Raw genomic sequence first — 21,911 nt, 5'->3', positions numbered from 1 at the left:
AACCATAGAAACCTATAATTAAATATGGTCATCTGAGTGGTCCTGCTGGGCATGGACTTTGATTGTTAGAGTATTTCAGCTGGATTTTTGATTGATCAGTTCCGTTATTTGTATGTTTCAGTTCCATTCTCAGTGAAATGGGAATGAAGAAATTTAAAAAAAAAGCAGTGTAAGTGCTGACAGTGTGAATTAGAGGAAATGTAGATATGTAACTCATAATTGCAATTCTGCAAACAGTCTGATTCTTAAGATCCCTAACATTGTGGGGTCTTAATTATGTATGTTTTAATTTATACACACAAGAGTGGGGAAAAATGTCTTTGTGGGCAGATGAGTTGCTGTAGCATGAAGGGACAAAGGAGGGCAAGTGGAGATGCTTGACCAGAGTGCTCCTGGGGAATGGAGCACCCAGGATCCTGATGTCTGACCCCTATCTCCAGTGAATTCAAGGAAATGGTTCTGGGCGTGGGTGGAAAATCTGCCTTAAAGAAACATACAGAAAATATGAATTTTTCACCTAATGCCTTACAATAACATCTTACAAACAGTGAACGTAAGACATCTGTAAATAGTATCTTACAGACATGACAAATTTACAGGATCAGAACAGGATTATCATGTAAATTGTAGTACATTAAGAAACCCTGAGCTATGACTCCTTTGATGGGGCTCAGTCCTGTTCTCTGTTTCAGATAGCAGGGAAGTAGGGCTTGTCCTGACTCTGACTTATCAGGCTCTTGAGTTCAGTGGCAGAGGGAAGCTCTGATGATAAATAAGGCAAGAGGATGTTAACTGGTCATCTTGTTTCTAGATAGACTGAGACCAATTTCTAGCCTAGCTGTTAAATTATGTGATTACTTTAACCCGTCTAACTTTTGTTCCATGTTCAGTTCCTGTTATGGAAGTAAAATTTTTGCAACCTGTCAGCTCTGCCTATTTCTTTTTAATTCTTCCTGCAACATCTCTTTTGAGCTAACAGAGACTTACAGCCTTTACTTAAAAAACAGTTTCCCCCCGCCCCCGAAAGTTTATTAAGGCTTTGCTGTTTCCTTTCCTAGCAATCTGGCAGTATTTTTCAACTGAGCCTTTAAATTAGGAATGGTCTTTTTACTATGTATACTATGTTTAGCACTCAGCAAAAGGAACCACCAAGTACTGTTCAAAGTCTAGAGATACACAGTGCTTTGTTCTTGACCGTTTCTTGACTTGTATTAAACACCCACTGGATTTCTAAGAGAAACACCTGGCCTGGAGCTCCTGCAGCACAGAGTTCAGTCATGTTCCTTATTTCCACTATGTACTAGAGACTGCTGAGTTCTTTTCTGTACCGTCATGGCTCCAACAGGAGAGGTGAAAGAATAACAAGTATCTTAAAGCACAGGGAAAGGCAGTGTTTTTGTGAAAGAAGAGTGAAACTTGCTGAGTTCCTGAAACAAAAGGACTGTCCTGCTTCAGGCCAAAAGAGAGATCAAAGCTGCACTTCTAAGGTGGGTACAGGTGCCTCCCAGAAGACTCTCTTGAGCTTCCAGATGAAGTGCAATCCTCTCTGTTGGTGTTTTCCTTCAGTGTTTTATGAATCCTGACTTTTTTTAGACTAATTCCTCACTTAGAGAGTAGAAGTGTTTCCAGATCCCACTCCAGGAATCTCAGTCCAAGAAGTCAAGTTTTGCAGTGCCAAACTGAAAGAGGTTTGAATGCTGGCCAACTCTGCCGTGTTTTGGTGTATAAGAGCAATTGCCTAAGTTGATCTTGTCATCAGGAGTGGGCACATATCCTTTATTTCAGGCATGCTAGCTCTGCTTCTGGTAGGATAGTCTTCAGCATACACTTGTTGTGCCCTGGTGATGTGCTTGGGGCAGCAGCTCAGCACTGAGCTGTGCTCACTGAATTCCAAGGCCAGGTGAAGGCTGCTGCCTTTGTCCATCTGTGCTGAACTTCTCACCCTCAGTCTCAGTGGCCTGGGTACTATGGCCAAGGTTTTAATCCACTTCAAGTGTTAAACTCTGTTACGCCAGCATAATGTGCAAGGTGTGTGAGCTGCAGAGCTCAGAAAATAGCCAAGGACTGGATGAGAGGGAGCAGATAACAGCTGAGGGAGGAAACATGTCATTATTCTTCCTGGGGCAGGTGGTGGGAGGTCTGCAGTGAGCAGGAGAGATAAACTTTTAATTTTGGAATTCAGGCGTCAGTCCCTCTTTATGTGAGATAATGAGACAAGAGTCATTGCTTTCTGTGGGATCTCTCCTGCTATGTTTATAGGAAATATTAAGTATCAGCAGTGTTGTTTTTACAGAGCAGAAATATTACAGTAGCAGAAAAATTAGGAAGGCACAACATGGGTGGCTGGAAATCTTAGTTCTGCTTTCAGCTGTCACAGGAGAGAGTAGCTCTAGTATCTTTTCCATGATGGTGTATCTGGATATCCCACCTTGTGGGAATGCTGGGGCTTTTGGGGCAGACTCTCCGGGCACACCTGAGGCTGCTGGCAGCCCCTTCCTTTATGTGCTTTGGGACAGTTGGCAGAGCAGCTGATGACCCTTGCACTGTTGGAAAGGAATGTCTGTTTATTATTTTTATTTTTTTTTTAACCAGTTATTGCCCACTGTCACTTGAACTTGTGGCTGTGTGCCTGCGCAGCTGCTCCCCTCCAGCTGGACAAGATTTTTTTTTCCCCCCCCCTTTTAAAATGCACTTTCCCTGATTTACTGCCGGCCTGGGCGAGGGGCTGGGCTGTTCTCTGAGGTGGGGCTGGCCAGAACCAGCAGTACATCCCCTCACAGGGGTGTCCTGCAGCTCACCACACCACACAGGTTTATCTTTGTGGAAACTCTGCAAGCTCCTTGAACTTGTGAGCTTTTATTTTATTTTTTAAATGTCAGAGTGAGGTATTTTGCCATTGCTGCATCATGCTGTGTAGGCCTACTCTGGTTCCTACAAGGGTGAGTAAAATTGGGGTTTTACTCCATGTTGCCTGTGGGATGCCTGTCCTGGGCGTCCTGGGAGTTCACGAGGGAGAGGCAGCTGCCATCAGATAAAAAGCTTTTGTATGTGTCAGTAAAAGCACCTTGACACCTGAGGTGTGGATCAGCCTCTTGCCCCCGTCATGCGGTAACATTCCTTGGTGCTTAATTTTGGCTGTTTCTCTTGTCTTTCCACTGAGGTTTCCCTTCTGAGAATCCCCCTCTCACCTGGGCATGGCAGAATTGGTGGTTTACAGGGCTGGCTGGCTCTGAAGGCAACCACGGGCACCTCTCTTGCCAGTGTGTGTCTGTCCCTATGATGGAGGCTTGTGGGGTTGTGAGAAATAGGGCCCAGCCCATCCCTTGGAGAGTGGGATCCTCACTGGTGCTCCACACCCATCCCTTGAGATGTTCCCTTGTTTTACCAAGCTCCAGCCTGGTCCTTAGGAGCCATGGCAGCTGCTTACCATCCCAGAGTGTTGACAGAGGTGTTAGCCCTTTGTCAGAGCTGCTCTGTGAAGCACAGCTAAAATGAGAATTTAAATAGGATGCCAACAGCTGGGCTGACTGCAGCCAGCAGGATGGAGGAAACTGTGACTTCTCTGATGGAGATGGGTTCTGGGCTTGTGTCCATCAGCAGGCCTTGATCTCTTCTTGGGGTCTTGAGTGCTTGTCCTGCTTTCACCCCTTCCTTCCCTGCTTTTCACCCCTTCTTCCCTCTGTAGAAGCTGGGAATGAGGGGGGTGAAAGCTGGAAGTCTAGGGACAAGGACTGAGTGACAATGACATGGTTGGGATGAACAGGCTCCCCTGAGAGCCAGGAGTGACACAGGCTGGTGCTGGGCACATGGGTGGAAGCAGCTGGATGAGGTGAACTCTGACAGGCAGGGCAAGGAAATGGCCTCAGATGGGCATGGGGAGGGGAGAGGTGAGAAAGAGCTGTATGGAGGAGCTGCAGGCCAAGAAGGAAGCAGGTGATGGCCAGGCAGGAAAATTGTGACAAGGATGATACAAGGACTTTAACTTGAGGAAGAAGGGAGAGAGGTGCAGGCATCAAGAGCGTGGTAAGGGGAGCTGTGCACAGCAGCTGGGAGAAGCAGCCTGGAGAGAGAGAGGCAGTGGCCTGGATGGGAAACACAAAGACTGCAGCCTTGGACCAGGGGAGTAGAGTTAGGTAAAGGTTTGCTTATGGTGCAGGCTGCATTAGGGCAGCATAATCAGGAAAAGCACAGAAAGTTTAGATTTGATGTGGCTGTAAAGCACTCGTGGTATTTGACAAGTGCGCTGCTATTTAACAAGTGTTTTTGGAGGATGCAACTTGGATAATGTGGGGGTTTGTGTTAGTGAATTAGAACCTTACTTTTGCTGTGTTGCTCACCTGTAAAATGGAGGTGGTAATGCCTCTAACAACAGTGGTATGGAGAATTCATTAATACTTGTAGAAGGCTCAAATACTGTGCTGGAATAAGTAGCTTGGTCATGGTGTGTTCTGCCTTCAGAGGAGGATTTGAATATGGTAGATTTACTGTTCAAGGTGAGCCTTGAACAATAAAAATAAAGCAAAACTTGGGATCCTTGTTTGTTAAATAGTTTTTACTTTGTTCTTTCCTTTGTGCACTGACTGTGAGACAGGAGCCCCCTGGAAAAAGGTGTGTGATGCTGTAGTTAAGAAAGGTTTTGGAATATTCATCCCCAGAGGGTTGAGCAAGGTGTGCTTGTGATACTTTAATTCAAACATCTGCCTAACTTATATAAATTATATATATATATTTTAATAGAGCTAATATTTTAATGTGTTTTGTATACACAATGCAATTTTTTTTCTTTCAGTGAAGCCATTAGTCTAAGTGTGGGTTTTTACCTTTGCAAAAACCATTTTCAGAACAGACAAATGATCTGGAATTGAATACAGTGAGCTAGGAGGGGTTGAGTGAGATGAATCATCTTCAGTGGAGAAAATTAAAGATCACCTGAGACATAATTATTAAACAATGCTTTGAGGCTTTGAAGATACATAAACTACTATTAACTTTGTCAGTTCCCAGAGGTAGTTTTTAAAATACTCTTAAATACCCATCCTGTCTTGGCTGTTTCTTGTTTAACGTTTGAATTGTTAGAAACTTGTCTAGGTGTAAAATTTATCCAGCATATTGATATGAAGGTATAACTTGTAAATCATTTCAGAGTTTCTCATTCTGTATTCTCTTGTTTAAAACACCCCTGCCCCCTGCTTCGGAGTAAGTGTAGACTAAAATAGAAAACTAGTCACACTAAACAACAGTGACCAATTTCTACTTTTCCTTTTTTTCCCCCGTCCTGAATGCTGTCATGCTGGCTTCTGTTACTTGACATTTTTTGAATTTCCCATCATGTCTGTAATGATTAGGAGACAATTCTGAGCACACATTGCCTCTGTCCTTGACAGTTATTTTTGCTTTCCTGGGAGGCAGTAATTGTGCTACTTGTCTTGTCTTCATTTGCCACGATGGTGAGTACAGAGGGGAAGTGGGATAAGCACTTCAGTACTTCTGTAGTGTGCTAAAAGCCTTGAATGCTTCTGGCAACCTGTTGACAAAGTCCTATCATGAAGATAAGCAGAAAGGAAACAAAAGTTCTTTGCTCTTTAATGGGCTGAGAGGGGGATGCAGAAATTAGTTTCTGATGCTGCTAGTAAGGGTGTTCCACACCATGTGAACATCTAGGTCCTTAAAATGAAAGTAGCTCAGATGAAAGTAAGAATAACAGTTTGAGTTTCTTGTATCTTCATCAGAATAGGAATACAACAAAAATTCTTTTTCGTGCAACAATTTTGGCAAATGGATACTCTTAAGTCATATCATACTGTAATTAGCTCCTTGTTTAGTAAACAAGTATTAAAGTGGAGTAACAATATTCTATAGCATCTTGTCAGATGCTTGTGAGAGCTGTGGGAAGTTGGGGTGGAGCAGAGTTGGCACTGGAGTTGTGCTGCCTTGGGGCAAGTCCCTGAGTAGTGTGGGTAAAGAATCCTGCCCCAGCCCCTGCACCTCATATTGCAGCTCTGGGTTGCTGGACAGATGCTGGGTTAAAAGAGAACAGAACTGGAGCATTAGTAGGAACTGCTGAGCTAAAACTGCTTGAAATGCAGAGGATGGGAAAAGCAATGCTCAAGAATTGAGTTCTCACTGTAGGCAATGAAACAAAGTGGCACATTATGGTGTATTTTGACCCCAAGGGTGAAATCTTTAATTTTAAACCAATTTTAGTAGAAACTTGTTAATAACTGAGAAAAATATTTACACTCGGCCAACTTGATTAAATTACTTCTAAACACAGCTACATCTTTTGCCTAAGAGGAAGTGGTGTTATTTGAAATTACTATCACATGAGATTTTTTTTAAGATTTTGTACCTTAAAGAAGTACACAAGGGCAGATGCAACCAGACCTTATAAAGGAGCCAGGCATGGACCATTTCCTGTGGTGAAAAATCCTGCTGTCTTGAACTATCTATCAAGAATAAAGATTAGATGCTACTTGAGACCTCAACCTACTTCTTCTATGCCAAATTGTAGAATAATCCAGCCACCTGCCATGTGGGTGTATAAATGACACAGAAGGGGAACATTTTTTCTGTTATTTTTTCATTTTCACCACATAAATGGCATGAAGCATTCATGTCATACTGTGCTGGTTTTATGGCATTATATCATGTGATTGCCTTGCTTTTTGTGGCCTATTCAATGATACAAAGTGCAGAACATTAGGTTTTTATTTTTTCTAATATAATGGGCAAAAATTGGTTTTGGCACCTGATGCCCACTCTAACATGGGGTGAAATCCTTCGTTATAGGTTGTGTATCTGCTAAAATAGCAAAGTTGGTCCTGTAATTCTGACAACAGGGATCTGGGAATCACTGTTTTAGAGCAGTAAGTCCTGTAGCTCAGAATTGATTTTGCTTCCTAAAAACCTCTCATTGCAGCTTTTCTGTCCCCCATCCTCCCTCATTTGTGGCAACATGTCTTACATTACAGCAGAGTTTGTTGTGGGTCCCCTGTGCTGTAAATAGGAAAAATAGTATAGGATCACTACAGCTGCAGGGACTGTTTTAGTCTGTCTTCCCTTGCACATACAGGTGACTCCTCCCTCTGCCCTCTGAAACTGTGAGTTTTCCATTTGGTATCAGTGGGAACAGATGCTTCCAAAGGAGATAAATTTGTGTTGTAAAGCTTAGCTCTCTATTGTGTAGCCCCCTTCTTTTATTTTTTTATTTTCATTTTTAAAAAACTTTTTGTAAACTGGAACATAGCAAGGATCTTCTAAGAGTGAAATACACCTAAAACTGGATCTTGGAGTTTAAATACTTGTTGCTTCTATGATGGGCTGTCTACAGATGGCATTAATATCTGCCTCTGTTTCTCTCTTTCTACTTCAGCTCATTGAGAATAATAATTTTGAAAATTTACAGCCTCTTCCTGGGGACTGGGGAAAATAACAAAGCCAAGATATGTGGGAGGAGAGTGGGGTTTGTGTGTGTATGTGTCATAATTTTTCTTCGTCTGTGGAGGACTCTACAGATGCTCATCATGCTGTTTGGAAAGTGAAGCAGCACAGCCTTGAAACATGATATTTGTAGAATAATTTGGTAAATGCTGATGATTTGGAAACCTCGTGTATTGCTCTTACCCGAAGCCTTCCTTTTAAGGAAATGTACTGACAAGCTGTGGTAGGAGGACCCTGCAGTATTAGGTACAGCGATCTTGTTTGGGAAATGGTGGAAGTAATTTAGGTTTCCTTCATTGTAACTAATTATGGAGCCAGAAAAAAAAGTTTCTCTTTTACAATAGCATTGCTCACATATTTAAATTATGTCCTCTGCTTTAGCTTTTTGTTCTCTGATACTGGCATTGCTTTTAATGTTTTTTGATATCATGTGAGGGCCAGCTTTCAGACAGGATATTCGGCTCGTCTTGCTTCGTGCCATCCTAATCGCTTCGAAATGTAGTCATTAAAAAAAAGAGTAAACATTATTGCTGGTGTTACTGCTAATGGCAAGAAACGCAGAAAAGGGGGGACACATGTGGCAGTTCTATTTAAATAAAAGCTTACTTTCAGAAACAAAGGCTTATGGAGAAAAAGGGAGCTCTTAGTACCCCAATCACGTTTCCTGTTACGGATGAACCCACAGCAATGGATGCTATCAAAGTTGTCATATTTTATTCATGAGTTGTGGTATGCTTGGGTGAAATAAGAAAAGCAATGCTCCAAATCATAATTATGGTGTAAAAAGATAAAACAGTTATTATTGTGACTTTTTAAAAGAAATTATTAAATCTCTCAAATAAATCATATAAAACTCATGGAGAATGACTAAGTATGTTAGCTATTTATGGCTCTTTGTTGTGGGTGTTGTGAAACACTTCACCAATAGCGTTTATACTTATTCTGGGAGAAAAATATAAATGTGTGCTTATGTATGTTCCAAGAAACAAAGACATCTAGAATATTGAGTATAAACATAAAGAGGCTGACAGCAGAAATTATACTTCAGTAGAGAAGGACTCTGACAAATGTATTATGCCTCATGCTATTATCATGCAGTTAATAAATAAAACAGACACCCAGGATTTAATTTGCTTTAGCAATAACATGAAGGGATTTTTTTCCTCAGGGAAAGAAAACAAAAGGGAGAATTAGTTCGTGAAACATGTGTTGTTTAATGCTTGTATAAATCATATATAGAGTATAAAAAAACCCCAAACCATAACATTTTAGCAATACATGACCTGTGCTTTAAAAGTAATTAAAAAACTATTTAGACTGTCAAGTCTTTGGGAGTTTTTGAACCAAGAGAGCACTTCAACGTATGCTTGCTCAAACTCTAGGATAATTTCATTGTCTTTAGTTGATTATTCATGTGATAAAATGACTGGAAATGAAAACCTGTGTGTAGGTGTACCCAGGTCTGTTAGCTGCATTAGGCATAGTAACCTCTCTCCACAGTGAAGAAACTAAGTCAGATTTCTGCTTAGCTGAAATGTCCCTTTTAATGAACTATTTTAAGTAGTATTTTGGTTTACACATTTAAGAATGCAGGTTTTCACCAGGGAGGCAAATTGTAATTTCTGTGTGGCCTCACTGAAGCTAGACTGGGATTTTCAGCGAAGTCAGAGTAATTTAGGCATTCAGCTTCTCTCCTGCTCCAGTGGAATCTGGTACTTAAAATTTTTTTGAAATGTGTTACTTGTTGGCTGTATCTCTTATATTAGTGGTAAACTTAGGAATCATAAAGCACTTCAGAAGTACTTGTGATTATTTTTTTAAAATATTGTTGCCATGAATTATGAGCAGTATTTATTATTACCTGGAAGAAAGAAGAAGAGTGCTAAATGAGAAATCAGAATGATTACATATTGCTTACAAATATAAATGGATTAATCTCTGTGTGTTCTATTAAGCTTATATTTTATTTCTGGATTGCCAACACACTTGGAGTTATAGTGGAAGGAAGTAAGACCAAACCTACAGTTAGTACTTATTTGCAAAACTTGCCTTCTTTGTCTGATTTTTAGTTCTAGGGGTTCCTCACCTTGTGGTACCACCTTAAGTTTCCTTTAAACAAATGCAGAACGTGTTTTGCAAGTTTTGGTATCTATTATTATAATTTTTAAAAGCAACCTCTAATATTTTTGTGTGACTTCAAGCATACTTGAAAATGCTTTGTAGAAGGTGAAGAAAAAAGATGTTTAGCTTGCTTTTGCATGAAGCCATATTTTTGAGTGGCTCATTATTTGTGTGTGACATTAGTATTTAATATACTCTTGAAAGAGATCCCTGAAGTGGCCAGTACTCCTCCTGTAAAATTGGACAGCACACTGGGAATGATTCTTGGCAATTACTCCATTTTCCTGGTGTTGCCACTGGCTCTGTTCACAGTGTTGCTGGTATAAATCCATGTTCTTTCTGTTAAAATGTTTTCATTTTCCAAATTTTGAAAGAGCAATCTTTATAGCCACAATAACGTGATACCTTATCTAATGTAAGTAAAGAGTGGAAAAGATGATACAGTCAGTGACTCCTGAACTAATTAACTAACAACACATGTAATTTGATTAACTCACATGATTTAAAAGCAGATTATGTGCTTTTAGTGATAGTGAACTTCTGGAGCATTTCAACGAAGAATTTAATTTAAGGGGTCAACCATTTGTAAACAGTCTTGATTTCAGCATGAATCCCTTGAGGAAACAACAGGGCCTACTTGAGAAGACGAGCTCAGCAGCCACTTAAAATGCTTGAAGTAAGTTCAAGGAGCTGCCTTGAGTAACAGGTGATGTGTTGCCTCAGCAAGGTGATGTCTGTTGTTGACAGCAGGAAACCTGCCCCAAAGCCCCTTAGCTGACCGCAGGCTTCTGATTTTGGTCCATAGCAGCCAGTTGGTTTGATGACAATGTCAGTCACTGGGCTTTGAGTGTAACCAGGCTGCTGCTTCTCCTCGTGCTGCTGGAGAGGTGATTCCAGTGCTTTCCTTGGTCATTCTGCCCATGTGGGTGGAAAAGACAAGGAAAAGCCCTGGGGGCAGGAAACCAATATGAATTTTCATGATATAGGATTTGCTACAGCACTCTGGCGCTGTGGTTTCTCTGCCACTGAAGGCACCTTTGGCTGGCTGGGGCTGGAGAAGCAGAGGTGGCTGCCTTCACTGTTGGCATGTGTTCATTTCCAGGTCTTGTGCAGTATCTGCTGCTCTGTTTGTTCCAGAGTACTCAGTTGCCAGGGTTCAGTTTGAAATGCTGATAAAGCAAACAGAGGACTTAAGACTCTCTGACAACTACTTAATTAGCATGAGTGTGGTCACTCTAGCTGGTGCTCAAGTCAAGGCAATTTTCAAGAAGTGAAGAGTCTGACACTAAGGCATTAAATCACCTAAATTAGTGGATGAGGAGAAACTGTGATTTGATAATATTCTCTGATTTCTTCAGTGACTCAAAATGCTCCTGCCCCTGGCATGTGGAGTTCTAGGACTGGGTTTGCAATGATTTCCTGAAAGGATTTTTATTTATATGTATATATAATTTTAAATGCTACATGAATTTTGTTAGGAGAGACCTATTTGTAAACTAGTTTACAAACATGTATATCAAAATGACAGCAGTATATGAGCATATATAGCCAAGGGTAGTTTTGCATGATGCAAAAGTAGAGTTTACATTGAATTACTATTTTTCCACCTAGCAGAACTGCTTTTGCTGTATAGTCATGGGAACTTACCTTTGTGACATTAGCTGTTCACCCTGGTAATTGCTCCATCCTCTAATTTAATGAAAACCCATTAAACCAAAACAATAATTAAAATGAGACATCATCTCTGTAGGAGTCTTGCATATTAAAATCACCAAACATTTCACTGCAGACGGATCTTATTCTTGAGAAACACTGTTTGAAGCAACATGTAAAAAGTGATTTACAATGAATAATCAGAATTTAGAAAGCTGTGCTGTTGAACATGATTTCCTACAGTTTATTACTGACTATGAGTGGAGCTAGCAAGGCAAAAACATTTACCGTGTCTTCTTATGCTGGTGAGAATACACAGGAGCAGAGATGTGCTTATGAGAATGCATCATGCCCTCTTTGGTCCTCCCTGGCAGCATAGTTTTTCAGAGGAGGATAAGGTGTTTTGACCCCTCTCTTTGGGTTGCTGGCAAGTAGAACAGATGGTCCTGGTCCCCACTGTTCCAGTGCAGGGGCCCCAGAGAGCAACAAAATGCTGGCTTAGCACCTTAACATAAATTTACATTTATTTTCCCTTGGCAGTACCCCCAGCTTACTGAACCCCATCATTTAGCTTGGGTGGAAGCAGTGCAGGCAAGCGGGTCTCTGCAGCATGGTGGGGGCTGTCTGCAGCCTTAGTGCTTATGGCTCAACTGAGCTCCCAAAGTGCTCAGAGAGATGTGCATGGCTCTGTGCCTTTTCCTGCAACAGAAGCATGTTGTGAAGTTTTCTATTTTCTTTGCAAATAAAGAGAAATTTATGTGAATTTATCCCCATAGCTCAAAATAAAAAATTGGTGGTATCTGCAAATATCTGCATTTTGCTCTTGGTAAGTAGGGAGGGACAAGTACCTGAAGCATTTCTCAGCTTGGCAGTGAAATGATTAGTTTTGGAGAAGATCCCCATAATTAGTGTTAGCATCCCTTCTGGAAATTTTTGTGACTTGTGTAGACTGAGGAATGCTTCTAGAAGGGTGGAAACGAGTGGGAATGGGCATTTATCCCTGGTGGTTTGCGTTGTTGGTTGGTGGTTTTTTTGTTGTTGTTTATTTTGTGTGTGGTTTTTTTTTGTTGTTGTTGGTTTTTTTTTGTGGTGGTGGTTTTTTGTTTTTTTTTTTTTTTTTAAACCAGTTCTTCAAAAGACATTTTTTGAGACCAGTGTGCAGGAGGGGGGAGTAGGTGCACTGGATCCCACGTGACTCAGAGGCTTTGGTGAAGCAACTGCTTCAGTGAACAAGCATGGTTTTGTGATGCTGTTGTGTGTTTTCATCCTCAGCAACTGTTAGGAACTGCCTACACCGAGAGTTGCTAGTTTTGGATCATGCTTCTAATCTTGTTTTCATTTTTGTAAAGCTGGTGACTTAAAAAAGTGGGGCACTGGGTGATTTTTTGTTTTATTTTTTTTAATACAATTTTCAGTTTTATTGGATTTTGCCCATAGCAAGGTAAAAGTCCAAAAGCTGTAATATTCAATTCTTTAATTGCTATAGCTTAAATCCAGATTCTCTGTTGTTGAAGGATTAATTTCTACTTGCTTGTCCAGAGTGACTGTTCAGAGGTTCTTCTGAAAGCATGTTGAAGCAAATAGCTTTAAAATGATTGAAGTTACCAATAAAGCAATATGTTCTGCAGTATGTTCTCTGCCAAGGGAAGTAAAAGGTATTCAAGCAGGCTAGTGAATGATAAAATGTACCTATTGCTTTAGAAAATGAGTTGATTCAGAACTGAATTTTAGTATTTTTCCTTTAATGGAGGCATCTCGTCAAGAAAAATTATTCCCCAGATGGATTAGGATTCAGCATTTAACAACTGGTGAACATTTTTCATCACTTAACATTCCATCCCAAATGGTCATGTATTTCCCTTCGTACCGTGGATTGTTGTCACTGTCAAAGGAAGCTTGGCAAGACCTTTGCTTTCTTTCCTAGCATTATCCTGTTCCTTCTTTAACTCATTTTGTCTGCTTCTGTGTGGTGGTGATTTTCTTACACTGTTTCTAATGGAGCTGATGCCAACTCCTCCATTTCTCTTATCTGGGACTTCTAATATGTTCAGGGTTATAAATGGCAAAAGCCTGAGGTTTTAATTTTTAGTTGCTACAGCTGGTGATGCATAGAGCATTGAATCCACACAGGAAGATGTGACTTGAGGGTCTAAATCAGGTTGGGTAAGGACTGATGGTGACCCTGAGTTATTGTACCAAATTCCATTTGTCATTTAGGGCTAGTGTGCGCTGAAATACCTGCACAGTTCATAGATATGAGGTAAAGCCAGGCCTTACATCGTTGGCCCCAGAGCAGCATCGCCATTCATTTGGTTTTAAGGTGAAGTGAAAACACCTATGTTAAAATAAAAGTTTGAGACTTATATGGAAGGTGCTGATAGTGAGTACTGTGAGTAGTTACAGGTATGGGTAAGATTTCTCAGTGTGGCTCAGGGTGTAAGAACTTGCTGCAGCTGGGCAGGGTGCTGTGGTGTGCTCTGCAGCCAGAGCTGTGCTGTCAGTGTAGGCCTGGGTGCTGCTTCCTCTTGCAGCTCTTTTTGGCTTGGCAGGGCTGTGCTGGTCAGGGGCTGAATGGGCTCTCAGGGGACAAGGCATCCAGGAGAAGGCAAGGTGGCATCTCTGGGTGTGGGGGAGATTGGGCCAGGGAGGGGGGGATGGTAGCGACTAAATGGCTGTTGTTGTCTGTCCTGGCAAACTGGACCATTGGTTTGTGTTTGGCACTTCTTCCTTGGACCCACAGCTTAAAGAAAAAAGAATTAAATTCAAGCAACAGATATGCTCTCTCTGACATAGGTGTGTCTTGTGCTTTTGTTTTGCTGAAGGTAGAAAGTTACCTTTACTTGGTACTCTGAGATGATTTGTGTCTCTTGGACTTGCCTATAACTGAGTATGCTTTCTTTCTTTCCTCGTTTAATTTTAGAAACACTCTGGTATGTTTTAAAAAACCCTCCAGACAGTCACTATTTCAAATTAAGAAAATATAATCACATAGAAGGGCATATGAAAGTCGTATCTGTGTTTGTTTATTTTGCTGAGATTGCATTATCATTCAAGCATGAAGCAATGTTTCAGTGAAGATTGCTGTATAAACCTATGTTGTTCTATATTATGTAGGAAATATGACATTTCATTACAAGCAGACAGTTATTTTTATAGAGAGCATAAAAAGTATTTTGCCTTTCAGGCACCTGTGGTGAGGGGGTGTATGTATTCTCAATTTTTCTTCTTTTTTTTTTTTTTTTGTTGAAGTGTGAAAATCTACCTGGAAATAGAAGGCTCTTATTCTAAATGGATTCTACTCCCAGTTCATTTGTATGGTATTTTCTGCAGAAATCAAGCAAAACACAAACTTGACGTTCCTGGGGATGGTGTGTGAGGGCAGACACTGCCAGAGAGGTGTGGGGGGCTGTGCCATGCGGGCAGGAGCTGGGTGATGTAGTGTTGTCTGCAGAACCCCTCCTTCCCAGCATCTGGGTTCCAGGTTGCGAGCCCAGGTTGTGCTCAGCACTGGGACAGTCTCAGCTCCAAAATCCCAGGCTGTGTGCCCTCTGCATCCCCACCAGCCTTGCTGGGCTTCTCAGCTTACCAGTCCAGTTGCATTTGCCATCTCACCGTGGAACTAATGGGAGAGTTCCCTTGTAGTTACTGAGATTGGGCTGTGAAAAGCAGCATTTCTGTAGACATTTTTGCATCTGCAAGAAAATTTTTCACCTGTGTAGTAGGGATGCCTCAAGGTGCTGGTAATGACTGGACTTGCTCCCCAAATACATAGCACTGTACTTAGAAGTGTGTTAGTTTCCAAAAGCCTGGTTATATAACTTTGTTTGTACCAATTACACTAGCACAGCGTTGCAAAGCAGTCTGTCAATACTATTTGTTACCCAGTAGTTTGGACCCAACACTCTGGAATTTCAGAACTTTGGATTTTCCCGGTTTTAATCAATAGTGAACAAATATCAGTGTTTCATGTGGTTTTGGTAAACTCATATCTAGGAAGAAGTGGTAGAGACTAGCAAAATATTTCAAAGTATGTTTCTAGCTGAAGTAATCAGTGCAGTGATGAACCATAGATGATTCCGAGCAAGGAGCCTTATATTTTTGTATAAAATTTGATGGATAGGTGGTGGGAAGTGGCCCTTCCTATAATGAGAAACTGTTGTACTTTGCAAGGCTTGACTGAAGTTTAAACATATATGTTCCACTGACAGCACTGCCTGTGCTTTCATGTTAAAGAATTTTTGAAAGCTTTGTTAAGGCATATTTTATTTCTGGTAATTGTGACACCTTTAAGAAAAAAAAAAATGTAAGATATGAAGGTTTTAACCTTCAAAAAGTGATAATTATCTTCATCTGTCACTTCTTGGACACTTTACCTCTGAGTCTTACTTGTGCCTTGGAACTAGCTACCAGTGGGTTGTCTGTTTCTGTAGATATCAAACTGGATATTGGCCAGTTTATGGGTCTGTGGGAGACATGGTTCTGTATCTCTTGCATCAGCTTTTTAAAAGAAAAATACATGATATTTATGACCAGTATTAACACCTGCTAGGTGAAGATAATTATACAGATAATGAAAGCTAATAGATAAAGACAAAATCTGGTCTTCTGTGCTGAATTGTTTATTCTTCTATTCCACTATTTGATGGCAGTGGAGATGATTTCTGCTCTTAGAAGCTTTTTCCTCTGCTATGATAAAAGTGGCACTGGACAGACAAATAGTTTATTGCTGTAAAGTGGGCCCTGTATTTATTTATCAGGGGAACTTGAGCCCCTGGCAAAGATTTTTAAAAGATGACTAGTGTTTTGGATGTCTGATCTGTAGTACTTCTCAGGGGTGAGCCTTTCAGAGTGCAAGCATGCTACGAGTCTGGGTGTGTAAGCTCATTTGGAGGGCTTTAAGCGGCACAGAAAAAACTGAGACACCCAATTACCAAACATGCTTGAATACCTTTTCCTTGGAATTTGGTTTCAGTCCATGGCATTCCCTCAGTAGTTGTGTGTTTGAGGTTTTAGGTTGTTTTCCAAGCCAGTCTGTCTTCTCTGTCAGCAAAGCCTCATTTAATGACACAACGGGGCCTTTTTGTAGCATTGTTTTGTTTTTTTTTTTCCCTGCAGTGAAATTCTGAATTGTAATTTTCATCACTCTTTTGTGTATTACATCACGCATGCTGGGCTGGATTCTCAGCATTCAGTGGAGTTATCTGGTTTTTCACCAGCTGAGAATTTGTGCCAGCATTTTTGGCTTCAAAGTAAAACCTTTGGAAAGGAAGCACACTGGGTTTCTAATTGGTTGTGACATCCAGGAACTACAAGTGTGTGACAAAGGCCCAGCATGAGAGACATGGAAATGGGCGGGAAGGTGAAAGGCCATGATTTCTCTGTTTCGTTGTTAATTGTCTTTCATAATGATGATGTATAGTGAATAAAAGGATGAGTTAAAAAGGAATACAGTGGGAGATGATGCATTTGATTCTTAGAAGATCAACTATGAGAAGGTATGCTGCTTGGACATCATCAGGATTAGTGAGGCTGGAATGCTTCTGCATATGTCTGGTCAGGCTGTAGTTTAATAAATATTGTATGAGCTGTCATACTTTGCTTGTTTAAAGTGAGAAATCCCTGAAACGGCCGTGGATTGTGAGCGTCTTGTATTTATTTCTCGGGCAGGAGCGCAGCCGTATAGCATTATTAGCAATAATACATCTCTGCCTTACACTGTGCAAGGACAGGTTTCCTGTGATGTACGAGGGAGAGGTGGTAACAGAGTCAGTGGTAAAAGCTGAAATTGGAGCTTGGTGAATTGTGTTGGGAGAGGCAGTGCCTGAGATTTCTCAGAATTTAGGAGCCTATTTATCTGACTGCAGCAAACCTTATTTACAGCAACTTAATCTGCTCACAGCAGACACAAATGGCTCAGCATCCTGTCAAAAAATCCATCAGAAAATCAGTAGCCGACCAGTTGTGAACTTGTCAAAGTGACAAGTGGGCATGCTGACAGAGATGGCATTTAGGTTTTTCATTGAAAAAATGCAGTGGTGGACCAGGTAGATGACTCTCAAAAATGAAAAATATTGATGTGAAAATGAAAAATGTGATCTGAATCTTTCTGACTTAGCATTTTTACTAGACTGTTATTTCCCTTTTTTTTTTTTTCTTTTAAAAATAAAATTCTTAGATACAGAAAGAGAAATCCATGCAGCGCCCCATGTGAGTGAGAAGTTAATTCAGCTCTTCCGGAATAAAAGTGAGTTCACGTTTCTGGCCACTCTGCAACAAAAGGCATCGACTTCTGGAGTTATATTGTCCATCCGAGAGTTAGAGCACAGGTAAGAGGAATTTGTTTCTCTCTTGCAGCAGCAGCAACATAAAAGATACTGAGTGCTCAGTGGTCTGTTTGGACAATGTGTTGAAATGGTAGATGGAAAATCTAACATACAAGTTAGAGCCTTTCTTCATAGTTTGCAATTTGCTACTTTTTTCTAGTTCTTTTTTGTTAGAGGAGGAATTCATTATTTATGTGTCCTGGTCTGTAAAATAACTTAAACAGAAAGATCAAAGCCAATGTAGTATAAATGCAATGCACTTTGGAAGTTACAAACCTTGTAATGCAATTTTCCTGACTAGTTTATTAAATGTGCTTTGGAGTTTGCTTTTTCATAAAAGTTAAACTTGCACGTTTCTTGCTTCACTATGTTTTATAACATTGTAAAAGAATATGTTTTCTTTGAGATTCAGCAACTAAGCTATTAAACAATTAAGCTACTTGTGCTTCCATATAATACTGTGTATGTTTTCTTCCCAACATAAATACATTATATTCCTATTTCATGTATGTCTCTTCCCCCCCCTTTTTTTTTCTGGTTGTCAGTGTAGGAAGAAAAAGAGGTCTCTTTGATTATCTGTTTCAGTGGCAGACATCAGTTTACAAAAAAAGATGTACTTTGTATTATGGTCCATAATACAATTCCAATGACGTTTTGATGTTTCAAAGTCTGTGTTGCATCAAACAGTCTCCTATTTGTAACTCTGTGAATGCTTTTTTAATAATTTCTTCGGTCTTGAAGGACCTTTGTTTCTAGTCTGACACAAAATACTCGTGCTGGTCTTTCCTGTTGTAATACAAGTAATGAGACATTCTTTGGTTGCTCCCATTTCAAATCTAATACCAGTTATTCTGCAGCGCTTCTATTAAAAAAATCCTATTGGTATTTGTCTTAATCATGTATGTTGCAGTGACTGCTCTCTTCAGCCCGGCCAGCACCTGCGGTGTGCAGCAGGAGTGGGAAGCAGCCGAAGGCTTGAGGCTTTAAAGCTGCTCCTCTGGAGTTCAGCTCTGCCCAGGGGAGCTGAAGCCCCAGGTGCTGTGGCTGTCAGCAGCCCCTACGAGGGAGAAGATAAGAAGTTGCAAGGAGGCTTGTCTGTGGATACAGTTTCAGGTTTATTGCCAGAAGGGAGTCCAGGGAGAACAAGCACAGAGTAATGGTGTGCAACAACTTATAAGGGAGAGTGTTACAAGGGGGAACGGCCTGGCCATGGGCCAATGGGGATTTCTGGGGGAGGGGATATGGATAGGGATGGACATTCACACAGATCAATGGTCTTAAGGGGAGGGAAAGGGATCACATGCCCCAATGGGGCGTCGAGGTTTAGGGGATTTCCAGAGGGGAGGTATCAGAAAGGGGCAGAATCTCAGGGGATTGACAAAGGCCATACAAGGATAAACAGGGAGGGTTGAGGTGATGGACACCGAACTTTCTGGAATAACGGGAGGAGTTTGGGTGATTGATGGAGCACCGACTAGAACAAGGAGAGGAGAACAACCATGTAAGGAGCATTGGGGGAGTGGCTAGAGTTTGGGGTGTACCAACTGGGAGGGGGGCAAAGGAGTAACCAGGTTAAACCATTGAAACATATGAAACATATAAGCATATCATAAAACACCACATCACCACATCTCCCCCTTTCTTGTTTTTTCAAAAAAAAAATTTTTAAAACTGTCTCTCAGTCTCACACATCCACTCCGGCAGAGATACTTCCACATCTTCTCTGCTGTCTTCTTTGATTTGGATGTGGTTCACTTGAGGGGATGCGGTGGTGGTAACCAAGAAGCAAAGTCTTTTTAATAAACTGAACATAAATAAAACTAACAGAATGATGAAAACAACCCAAAGGAGGTCTTTGACAATTGAAGAAGTCCACCTGGAGAGTCCCCACTGGTCCAGCAGATTCTCTAGCCAGCCCTTGGATTCGATCTTGATTTGCTGGACGAGATTCTGCATCTTTTTCAGCGTCACTCTCACATCTGGGACTCGGGATGACAGGTTCATGCAGCAAAGACCCTCAAATTTGGTGCACTTGTGGTGGATGAGGAGCAGGTAGTCAATGGCAGCCCGGTTCTGCAATGTCACCTTTCTGGTGATTTCCTCGTCTTTGAAGAGGTCACTGATGGCGGTTGAGGTCAAGTTGGCTTGCTTAGCCACCCAACACTCTAGGGTGCCCAATTCCCCTAGAGCCTTTGCCGCAGCTATCCAGGGTAAGAAAAGGGAGGTGGCGGAGTGTTTTAGATGGGACCAATGAAAAATTTCAGTGTTGCAATTTTCATCCAATTCCTCCATGCTTCTCTTTTTGCGAGCCAATCCAGTTTTATTCTGCCAATTCTCAATTTGAAGCAGGTTGGGGGTAAACAGGGACAACTGCCCAAGTGTACACAGCCCTCCGAGAAGGCGAGAGGGGATGCCAGCCCAAATGCGATCGCCGCAGTTTAGGAACACCCCCTTTGGTAGCTGGCAGGGTGATCCATCCAGGGTGGATGCCATTTTTACATGACCTATCTTTTTGCACCACTGGGCAGCTTGGTATTTTGGATCGTGCTGGGCAACAGAAATATTGTTTATGGGTTGGAGGGTTAAACATAAATTGAACACAATAAGGGGCGGATGAGGTACTTATAATATTGAACTCAGCAGGCTCATCGGATAGCTTTGGGAGGTCTCCCACCCAGTCCCGCCAAAGGACTAGGGGGTTCCTCACTGGGACTTTCACGGTCCGAATAGCAAAAGACCGGGCTACCCAATGAGTCTGCTGGTTCCAGTTGTTTTGGTTGGAAACTAAAAGGGGAGGGTATTCTGAAACATTTAGAGGAATCCCCACCAGGCAGGTCGACATAGGACCATCTGTGGCTGTCTTGCTCAGGCAAATGTGGTCCTGCTGGAGGGTCTTTGCTAGGAGTACCCAGATGTTGGTCTTCGGCTGTGGAATTATTCACGGCGATGCTGAAAGGACCAGGGTGAGCAAGATGACCAGTTGGCTCATGTCTGACATTCTTTGGGTGGTGACTTCTTAACTGAGGATTAAAATTAGAAATCATTACCAAAGAAATCAAAACATAAGCAAGAAAACTCAGGGAGAAAAGGTGATTTGGGGAAGTCTTGGGGATGGTGGTGCTGCTTCTTCTTCCCAGTGCAGATGTCCACCTGGGGCTCTGGGGGTCTCACTGGATGTTTTGGAATATAAGGCTTCACCCACGTTTGTGGGATCTACCTCACACCCAGGGGTGTGGACACACACGCACATCCACAGCCCCACATGACTAGCTTGTATGGCCCCTCACCTTACCATGCTCCAGGTCTTTGATCAGAACTGGTGGATGTTCTCATAGAGGGTGGTTGCTGTGTGGTCCAAAATGCCACATCACTGGTGGGTTCAAGTTGTCAAAGGAGCAGTTCAAAAAATTGATGGTAAAGAGAGCCTTGCACAAACGGTCTTGTGGGGATGACTCTCTACTCTCTCCCCATTGATGTCTCAGAATGGATTTGAGCATCTGATGGGCACGCTCAATCACAGCTTGACCAGTGGGGGAATAAGGGATGCCTTTCTTGTGTCTTATTCCCCATTCATCCATAAAACTTTCAAACTCCGTGGCACGATATGTGGGGCTATTATCTGTTTTGATTTCTTTGGGGACCCCCAAGACAGCAAATGCCTGCAGCTGGTGTTTTTTAGTGTGTATTGCTCTCTCCCCTGCATATGCGGAAGCATAGACTGCTCCGAAAAAGGTGTCAATACTGACGTGTATGTATTTTAGACGGCCGAATTCAGGAATATGGGTGATATCTGTCTGCCACACCTCACAGCTAGCCAGCACTCTGGGGTTTACCCCAGTGCCTAATGAGGGGAGGGCTGACTGCTGACAATTCGGACACACGTTCACAATAGCCTTGGCTTGACTATGCGTCAGGCGGAACTGACGGACCAGTCTGGGCACATTTTGATGAAACATCTGATGGCTCAGTTTCGCCTGTTGGAATACCTTGGGCATCCTGGCCATCTCTGCGGGGGCGGTGAGGGCATCTGCTCTTTGATTGTCCTCAGCTATTGGGCCTGGTAGGTCTGTGTGTGACCTCACGTGCATTACAAAGAACGGGTGCTCTCGGTGGGAGACAAGATACACTAATCTCGAGAGCAGCCAGAAGAGATGGTCGTTGGAAGCCTCCTTCAAGACAGAATTTTCCACTCTTGCTACCACTCCTGCTACATAAGTTGAATCAGTAATCAAATCAAATGGTTCAGGAAACCTCTCGAAAGCCCTGACGACAGCGGCCAACTCAGCAACTTGAGGGGAGCCCTCAACATACTCAATATCTGTCTCCCACTCCTGAGTTTGAGGATCCTTCCAGGTCATCACAGGTCTGTAGGAT

The 21,911-nt window shown here is 41.9% G+C and overlaps 1 protein-coding gene across 5 annotated transcripts in view; it reads left to right on the top strand.

Annotated features, from left to right (window-relative positions):
- The window catches only part of NELL1 (neural EGFL like 1), a 293,349-nt gene that overhangs the window by 3,321 nt on the left and 268,117 nt on the right, over positions 1 to 21,911 (top strand). For all 5 annotated transcript variants that reach the window (XM_042021335.1, XM_042021324.1, XM_042021346.1 and 2 more), the window contains exon 2: positions 17,390 to 17,540. In XM_042021335.1, the coding sequence (XP_041877269.1) occupies positions 17,390 to 17,540 (151 nt within the window). The remainder of the gene's footprint in view (positions 1 to 17,389; positions 17,541 to 21,911) is intronic.

The sequence above is a fragment of the Corvus kubaryi genome, unplaced genomic scaffold (assembly GCF_017639235.1).
Source record: "Corvus kubaryi isolate FWS band 111438036 unplaced genomic scaffold, C.kubaryi_AGA036_p1.0 125, whole genome shotgun sequence".
NCBI lineage: Eukaryota > Metazoa > Chordata > Aves > Passeriformes > Corvidae > Corvus > Corvus kubaryi.
The sequence above is the reverse complement of the archived record's forward strand: the minus strand, read 5'-3'. Positions and strand labels throughout refer to the sequence as shown.